The 9,691-nt window shown below is 33.2% G+C and overlaps 1 protein-coding gene across 1 annotated transcript; it reads left to right on the top strand.

The window, feature by feature from the left end:
* The first annotated feature begins 2,510 nt into the window (after positions 1 to 2,510).
* LOC131644600 (V-type proton ATPase subunit G-like) lies at positions 2,511 to 6,654 on the top strand. Its single transcript, XM_058915149.1, has 4 exons — positions 2,511 to 2,667; positions 3,966 to 4,054; positions 6,021 to 6,121; positions 6,226 to 6,654. Exons 2-4 carry the CDS (start codon positions 3,967 to 3,969, stop codon positions 6,367 to 6,369), a joined length of 333 nt encoding a protein of 110 aa, XP_058771132.1. The 5' UTR covers positions 2,511 to 2,667; position 3,966; the 3' UTR covers positions 6,370 to 6,654.
* Positions 6,655 to 9,691: the final 3,037 nt, after the last annotated feature.

Raw genomic sequence — 9,691 nt, 5'->3', positions numbered from 1 at the left:
ATCGGAAGTGTCCTTCGGAAGCAATGTAGGTGAAGAAGCAAAGGACAAAATTAAATCTATTCTGAGATTTAAAGAAGTTAGCCATCATTCAAGATACCTGGGGCTGCCGATGGTGTTTGGGAGATCAAAGAAAGAGGTCTTTAGGCTGGTTGTTGAGCGAGTATGGAAAAAGGTGAAAGGTTGGAAAGAAAAATTTCTCTCTAGAGCCGACAAAGAAGTTTTGATAAAAGTGGTAGCACAAGCGATCCCCACTTATATCATGAGCTGCTATCGCATTCCTGAGAATGTTTGCAAAGAAATTGAATCTATGCTGGAGAAATTTTCGTGGGGTTCGAAGGAAGGTGAGCAGAAAATACACTGGCTGAAATGGGAGCGAATGGCTAATTTTAAAAGAGATGGTGGCATAGGCTTTAGAGGCATTCATGACTTCAATATTAGTCTCCTAGGCAAGCAATTTTGGAGACTCCTTCAGGCTGAAGGCTCCCTTATGGAAAGGTTTTTCAAAGGTCGGTATTATCCTCGGTGTTCCATTGTTGATGCTGGGACTAGTTTTAATCCCAACTATGCCTGGCGAAGTATATTGAGTTCGCGGGAGTTAGTGCTTAATGAAACTCGTTGGAAAATTGGCAATGGAGAGAAAGTTAGCATCAATGGTGATAGGTGGATCCCTACCCGAACTGATTTTAAGCCTTCTTCCCCGACTTCCAATCTTGACCCTTCAAGCAAGGTGAGTTCACTGATTGATTCGAATAATGCATGCTGGAACCTTCAAATTCTCAGAGAAAATTTTGATGAGAATGATGTGAGGCACATAAATAGCATTCATCTTTCTTTTCATCTGCCGGAAGATAAACTCATTTGGAACCATGAATTGAATGGAGAGTACTCGGTTAAATATGCCTATCACGTTCAGGGGGGATCAGTCGCAAGAACAGGCCCGGTTCCTCCTCTTTGAATAATCATTCTTTCTGGAAATAGTTGTGGAAGCTCAAGGTGAATCCTAGGATCAAAAACTTCTTGTGGAGAGTAATAGAGAACATTCTGCCAATAAAAGAGAATTTTCATGGTAAAGGAGTCTCTTCTGATGGTTTGTGCCCTCTCTGTCAAGCCAACACGGAAAATTCTTGTCATATATTCCTTCGATGTGTTTTTGTAAAAAGAGTTCCTTTTCCAGTCCCTTGGGAATTAGAGTTCCGGTAGCAGGTGATGTCGCTGATTGGTTGGATGCTATTTTCACGAAGAAGGATTTTAAACTTGGCCAAATTGTTGCTATCTTTTTGTGGAAAATTTGGAAAGTCAGAAACTGTGTGATTTTTAAGAATGCGAAGCCAGACCCGTGTGCGGTGGCAGTGGATATCTGGAATGCTGTTAGTGAGGAATCCCTGTCTTGTTTCCTTGTAGAGTCTTGTAGAAATCAGACCATGGTGGCAGCGAGCAGTCCGAAGGGATGGGTAGTGCAAACTGATGCTGGTTGCTTTGAGGAAGGAATCATTTCCTTCGGTTGTGTGATTCGCGATCCTACCTCCAACATTTTTCTTGCTGCTACGAAAAGAATCTCTAGTGTCACCAATCCTGCAAATGGCGAAGCTATGGCTATTTGTTGGGCATTGCAAATGGCAAAAGACATGGGACTTTCGGAGTCTGTTATCCAATCGGACGCGTTGAAGGTTGTGGACTGCATCAATGGATGTTTAACCCATGCTGATCTGAGTCCTATTGTATTTAATTGCAAAGTTTTAATGTCTAGTTTTAATAGTGTTGGAATTATGTTTATTAACAGAGTTGAAAATGTTGATGTCCACCAGCTAGTTGGTATTGGTAGATCTATAGGATCTAGAACATGGACTGGGCATATTCCAAACTTTTGTCCTGTAATATGTAATTCCTCTTCTGCTTCAGTTTAATGAAATTTGTCTTGACCTAAAAAAAAAATATTATTTCTCACGGGTCAAATATATTAAAAGCGAAAGATCAAACTTATTTATTGAAAAACTAATAGTTGTGCAAACCGTCTTGCAAATATCAATCACAATGACGAGTTTGATTTTAAACTTTCTTATTATTATTTTTTTAACTTTATAGTTGGCTAATGATTGCAAGTCTCCCTGTTTGTTTTTAATAAAAAGAATTTGATATTTTAAAATTCTTTTTATATTATGATATAGATTATAATTTATCAATAAAGTAAATTTTTTCTATAAAATATTAATATAAAATTATTTACGAATTATTTTAAGAGTTAATTGCTAAGCACTGTTAGTGTAAAATTTGTTACACTATCAATATATCATTATCATTCAATTATATTATTTTTAAAGAAGTTAAAAAATAAAAGTCAAATATTACACACTAATAAACAGTTGTAATTAATTCACACTATAAAATTTTATTTCATTGATATATTTCAATTAAATTCTTATTTTAATACGTTTATAAAAAGTTCAAAAAATTTGAAATAAATCTCGACAAAAAGTAAAAAATTATTACTACTTACACAATTACCATGGTGTAAAAAGTAAAATCTGAAATCATTCTCCTATTCTCCATCCGTGTCTCTATTATTCAACTGTCTCCACTCTACAACAAGCACGCAAATCGCTCGCTAGCAGTTTCGTGATCTCTCCCTCCGATTTCCTCTGAATCTAATCATCCCCGATAGATAGATAGGCACGCTTCTCCCCTTTTTCAAATCCTCGTCCCATTCTTCATAGTTTCTTACTCATCTTTTCACTTCACATTCAGATCCATTTTTTCATTTCATTTGAGAATCAAACCGTTAATTGAATCTCTACTAGATTTGGATCTCTCGATCATCGATCTTTGATTCTCAATTTTGTAGATACTGCGTATCTTATCGTTTATGATGATGAATTATCGTTTTCCGAAGTGTAGTTTTTTTTTTTTTTGCTTCTCTAGGTTTCTCAATTGTATTTGATTTGAATTTGAATTTGATTAATTTTCATGGCAACATTAACAAATCTGTTTTTATCTCTTTGATTCTCACATCAAGGAAACTAGCAGTAACTGACTAATAATTGTTGTAGATTAGTAGTGTTGTTCTAAAAATTTGTGATTCTGATGGATTATTCTGGTTTTCTAGTAATTTTAGTTTTGAATCTTGCAGTTCTCTTTTATCTAGATCAGTTTTGTTGTAATTTTTTTATTGATGTGTTGTTTTCGTATAAATTACTTGTTTATGTTATCTTTGAATCAATGTTTTGGTTGCGTTATTGTCGCGTGAAGGCTTTTGCGATTTTGGTCGGTATAAGTGTTGCAACACTGATTGCGGTCGCCGTAGTGTGATTTAAATATAATTTGTTATTTTTATTTATCTTAAAAATGATGAAGAACGGTGTCGATATCGGCGCCTTCCGATATTGTTTTGTCGCGTTCGTTTTTGTGGAAACGGACAGTTTTTAAAACCTTGCTTTGAATTACACAGGATTATAGCTTTGGCTCATTTGATTTGGTTCTGTTATGGATTTCAGATTTGGAGTTGATCTAGAAGTTGTTAAAATATGTTTTTTATTTTGTAAATCTCTTATGTATTTGTTATTAACTTGCAAGTTGAAATAGTGTATCATATTGAATTTTATGATGAACGGTATTCTCACGTTATAGTTTGTATATCGATATATTCTGATAAACAATTTAATTATGCACTTATCACATGAGTGTTTATGCTATAACCACTTATCATATAAGTGCTTATGGGCAAACTATTTCTATGTAAAAAGATAAAATAAAGTCATTAATCTACTTTCATGTAAGCTATAAGTTGTTTCATTGACTATGCTAAAGAGCTTATGAAAAATATATTAAAACAACTTATGGATATATCATAAACTGTTTTGATAAACTCTACAAACTGTCTCACAAGTGCATGCATGATTACACACACACACACACACACACTTTGTAGCTACTATTTCGTTTTGTTTAACCAATTAAGCTTTTGTGAACAGAATGGCATCCAACAGGGGTCAAGGAGGAATTCAGCAATTGTTGGCTGCTGAACAAGAAGCACAACGGATTGTGAATGCTGCAAAAAATGGTATTTCTTATTTTCATTATGTCTCCCCATGTTCTTGATCTGGCCATGCTTTCATGCAATTTTTCGGTATAGTTATCCGTGTTTATCATGTCTAACTAAAGACCGGCTTTGAACTTCTAGGTGGTTTTCGACTAAAACAAGTATTTAGTTTATAACTCGTACGAAAAACTCTTATAAGTTGTAAGGCTGTTGGAATTTATTGAGAAACTAAACAAGAGCTTTCGAAAAAAATTGAACTGCAGAAGTTGATATTAACTTATGAGAGAAGTTGTTTAGTTATCATACTCATAATTGTAAGATTATCTCAACCTTTTCTTTTCTATAAGTGCTTGTAGAAATTTCTTCTCAACTGTTTGGTAAGTTACGTATGTAGTTTGGATTGATAGAATATAATAGGATGAAGTGAAGTAGAATGGAATAGGATAACGTTCCAGTGTTCGGATTTTAAAGTAATGGATAGAGTGGAGTAGAACCTGGTGGGATGGTTTGTATTTGAAAGCTATCTCTCGTTCTTCTTCTCTAGCTCTGCTTCAATGGTTTGTATTTGTTTCTTCTCTAATTGTTGTTTAAGCTTTTCCTGCCACAGTATCTACTACTTGTTTTATTTACTGGAGTCCCTACAGTAGTTGTATAATTCAATACCACTTCACTTTGTTCTGTTCATTCAGTTCCGTTCACTTTTCATATAATGGAATGAGCATATTGTTCCATTCCATCATAAAATATACAATATTTAAACAACAGTATGGATGCTTTGTTGCATTTCTGCTCCATTCAATTCCACTCTACTTTATGGATTGCTTTGTTGCATTTCTGCTCCATTCAATTCCACTCTACTTTATTGGGCTCCGCTTATTTGAAAATATTTAGAGATACAATCATTTACGTCAAGAGTTATGTTCTACTTATTATTCTTTTTATTTTGTTCTTTTCATTTTATGTCAGGAGTTTTTTATGTGCATGGTTTTTTCCCCTGTCCATATGTGATTATCCATGATTTTTCAATGCACATTTTTCAAACATTTGTTTATACAACTAATCAATGTTATTGATAGAATGAAATGGGATGAAGTAGAGTAGAATAGAATAGGATAATGTTCCAGTGTCTGGATTTTAAAGTAATAGATAGAGTGGAGTGGAACCTGGTGGGGTGAGTCTATTCCAACCATTCAATCATCTTCCTTCATTAATCCTAATTATAGGGGTAAGGATCCTTTCTACTTCTCAAAAGAGAAATAGAGGTGTCTGTTACTAAAGTTTTATGGTGAATAAATGATAGAAATGCACGAATATCATAAATTCGACATTTATACACCAAAAACTATGGTAATGGAGATGTCCATTTGTTTTAAGATTTTGAGAGGATTTCTACGCAAATTATCCCCACTGCAACAATTGTTTTGTTCTTCCTCTCTGGCTCTACATCAATGGTTGTCATATGTACCTATTTTGAAAGCTATCTCTTGCTCTTCTTCTCTAGCTCTGCTTCAATGGCTGGTATATTTGCCTCTTCTCAAATTGTTGTTTAAGCTTTTTCTGCTACAGTATCTACTACTTTTTTTATTTATTTACTGGGGTCCCTATGGTAGTTGTATAATTCAATTCCACTTCACTTTGTTCCGTTCATTCAGTTTCGATTGCCTTTCAAATAATGGCATAAACACTTTCTTCCATTCCATAAAATATTTAAGCAATGGTATGGATGCTTTGTTGCATTTGCTCCATTCAATTCCGCTCTACTTTGCTGTGCTCTGCTTATTTCAAAATATTTAGAAACACAATCATTTACCTCAAGATTTATGTTGTTGTTTTTATTTTGTTCTTTTCATTTTATATTAGGAGTTTTTTTTATGTGCATGGTTATTTCCCCTGTCCATACATGATCATCCATAATTTTTCCAAGCACATTTTTCAAACATTTGTTTATACAACTAATCAATGTTATCCTTTGGATCTCCACTATTAGAAAAATCGGCTAGGTTGAAACAGGCCAAAGAAGAGGCTGAAAAGGAGATTGCTGAATACCGTGCCAAGCTTGAGTCTGAGTTTCAAAAGAAAGTTTCAGATGTAAGTCTACTCTTCGATAAACACAATTGTTAGACTACTGCTTTATCTTATTCAAAGATGTGATATGTTCTCCAATTTGTGTTCTTGTTTTCCTATGAATACAGAGTAGTGGTGACTCTGGAGCTAATGTTAAGCGACTTGACCAAGAAACCGAAGAAAAAATCCATCACCTGAAAGAAGAGGCTGCAAGAATTTCAGAGGATGTTGTTGCCATGCTCCTTAAATATGTAACAACTGTGAAAAAGTAGGAACCGTATCTGTTTGTGCACCTGAGTTAAACCCTAAATTATGTTGATTATCGTATCCTAAGTTTATTTTTGGATCTAGATATTAAGGTGCGGACAACATTATCATTATTTAAAATCTTTCTTCGATGTATTCAAATAAATAATTTCGAGTTTGTTCAGATATACGGTTCAAAATTCAAAGACATGTATGTCTATTTGTGTTGCTGTTGTAACAAATGTACGAGGAGTGAAGACCATTTTGTTGAGTGTGTATGAAGTAGAATTGCATTGTTTATTCCTTCCCAAGAGTGTTTGAATGAAATTGTATGGGTATTTTCTTGCTTACCTATAAGTCTTAAAAGTTCAAATTCAGCCATGACAATGAAATAGCTTTAAAATATTTGAAGAAGACACTGCAAAGTCCCAATCTTACATCAACTAGTCAAGAATTTTATTAGTAATATTATTGTTGTTGTTGATGCACTAGACGATGGCAGCATAAGTGATTTCAAAGCTCTGATCCCAGCAATCTTAGTACCTTTCTCATCTCGGATACCTCCCACCCAGCAATCTTAGCAATCTTAGTATGCACTTACAGCAAGCCATTTTTTAAAATAATAATTCAAATGATTTATGGAGATCTTGTCTTGACTCTTGGCACCTCAATTTTTTGATCAGGTATCTCCCGTAGTTTTTTACCTGGCATATCTTGTAGTTGTGCTTTTACTAAAATATTCTTTGTGAATTTTTATATTTTTTAAATAAGTATTGTGTTTTCTGGATTTTGTGTAATGCGCTGGATTTTTGATAATTTTAGAGTTTTAAATGAATTTTTGAAAAAGCTCATGAATTTTTATAGGATTTTTAGAAAAATTATGAGTTATAGATTTTATACATGTATTTTAAAAAAAACAAGTGTAAAATCATAATTTTTTTTTAAAAATTAGTGATTTTATATTGGATATTTTAAACAAGTCGGATATATACGACATAAAATCATATATTTTTGAGAAAAAAATTTTATACGGGTTTGTTCAAATATACCAGAACACTGCAAAATATCGTTGATGTTAAATTTTGTTTTTTATTGGTCTATCGAATATGAACTATAGAAATTTTCAAAAATTTGAAAATTTAAAAGACAGATCGAATTTATCAAAAAAATCTGATACTGTTAATCATTTTTTATAGGCCTATTAGATATTAATTATCATGTTTTCAAAATTTTCATAAAAAATATACTGGATTTTTAAAAATCCGAAAACTCGTCGAATTTTTTAAAATATGGCAAAATGTAAAGATTTGCTCCATATCAATCTAAAAGATACCAAATTTTTTTACATTTTTACAAAAATATAATTTTGAAATTAAGAAAATAATAAAAAGAATATTTTGGTCAAAATAAAAAATTGGAGCTACCAGGTACATTTCAAAGGGTGGTAGAAGAAAATCTCTTTATATGTGTTTTTAGAATAGACTAAGGCCCATCCGAATTGGACATAAAGCTATAAAGCTATAAACTCAATTTTATCATGACACTCAGCACGTTGACCTGACACCCCCACATATTTTTCATAATGTCTATATTATTCTTATCAAAATTTTATCACAAAATTTTGAATAAAAAATTCAGTAAGATAATAAAAACAAATTGATACAAATCAAAAAATCTGGTATTGTATCTCAAAAATCTGGTATATTAGATATTTCAAAATTCATAATGTTATGGCATGGTTTTTTTTAAAAAGACCTATATGTATCGGATTTTTTGAGTAATGGCAAAAAATCCGGTAGTTGAATAAGTATTAATTTTATCAAAATAGTTGTAATTTATTGGATTTTTCATTGATCAGTGAGATATCTGGTAGTGTTAGTTGAGTGTTAATTGAAAGGTTGAGATTTTGTTGACAGTTTTGTACGACTGTGATTGTACCGACCGTTTTGTGTGGTTTATAATGAATTAAAAGTTGTATAAATAGGGGTCACGTGTAGTTAAGAAAGACATCTTACAATGTCTTAGTTTTTTCTATATAAAGTATAAGTGTACTTCAACAAGATGAAACCTCTTGTAGAGCTTTGACTCCCGGAGGGCACGTCATATCTCACTATTCTAAGATCTAAGCTTAATGATATGTTACCCAACATCTAGAACATAAAGGTGAGTAAGATCGAATTTCATGCAGACTGAATTGATACTGATGAAAAGGTGAAATACGGCCTTAATGAGTTGAAGACCGATGAAGATTTGAAAGTTACGTGGAGAATACTTCATCGTAGGCTAAAGAAGGGACCAATCAAGCTTGATAAGATAATTTCTAGATCTATTGTCGACATAATCAAGATGTTGAAACGTCTAAAATCATCTGGTAGTGTCTAGGTGTTGTTTTTTATTATTGTTTTGTTAAATTATGTAATTGTTTGTCAAATGTCAAGTTATGTTCATCATATCAATGGAAGTGCCAATATGTTATCTAAAAATATTGTTGTGAAAATGTCTGATTAATAGTACACATAATATACAAATAATACAAAAATGATATTACGGTCTAAATAGGTTCCACACGTGCTATGTGTGTTGGTTACGATGCCAAAGTATAAACTTCACCATCTGGATTCACCAAAACCATGAAGTTATCCATAATGAATGCTATCATCTACAGATTTTGAGCGTCATATGCACCATGTGGAGGCGGAGGCACATCATCATATGGTACCCCAACATCATCATGAAAAGATCTAGCATGTGAAGATCCAACTTGAGAAGGTCCATCATCATTTCCATGCTACCTAGGATGTGATACAGTAAGGTACCACTCCAAGTACTCATCCACACACTCTATTGGAAACCGAACATCCATTAGACGATCTCTAATGGCACGTGTAGGATCTAAAATCTGACATGAAACCAGCTATCAATGTCCTTAGATAGAATAGCAGGGACTGGTCTTGGGATATCCTTGCCATATCCAAACTGGCATAAACACCTCTCTGGTAAGTGTCTAGCCAATAACGTTTCCTATCGCAGATAACAACAAAAAAGGTGAATTGTCATCAATCTCTTGATGCACTATATGGTTTGTGTAGAGTGTCTAGATGATATCGTTTATAGTCAGTGTATTAATCATCTTCTTGTACTCCGTAACACCTCTCGGGTGTGCATGTCTGTCCCTCCATCTCTTGGCCTGTGGAGATTCATATGTGGTAGGAATAACCCTCCTCTCACAAATGGATGGAAAATGCTCGTATATCAAGCACTGCACATTAACAAAGACTTAGATAACTAGAAAAAAATATCATAAAAAGAACTAACATAATAATAATAAGAAATAAAAATTTAGATATA

The sequence above is a fragment of the Vicia villosa genome, linkage group LG1 (genome assembly GCF_029867415.1).
Source record: "Vicia villosa cultivar HV-30 ecotype Madison, WI linkage group LG1, Vvil1.0, whole genome shotgun sequence".
In the NCBI taxonomy this organism is placed as follows: Eukaryota; Viridiplantae; Streptophyta; class Magnoliopsida; order Fabales; family Fabaceae; genus Vicia; species Vicia villosa.
The sequence above is the reverse complement of the archived record's forward strand: the minus strand, read 5'-3'. Positions and strand labels throughout refer to the sequence as shown.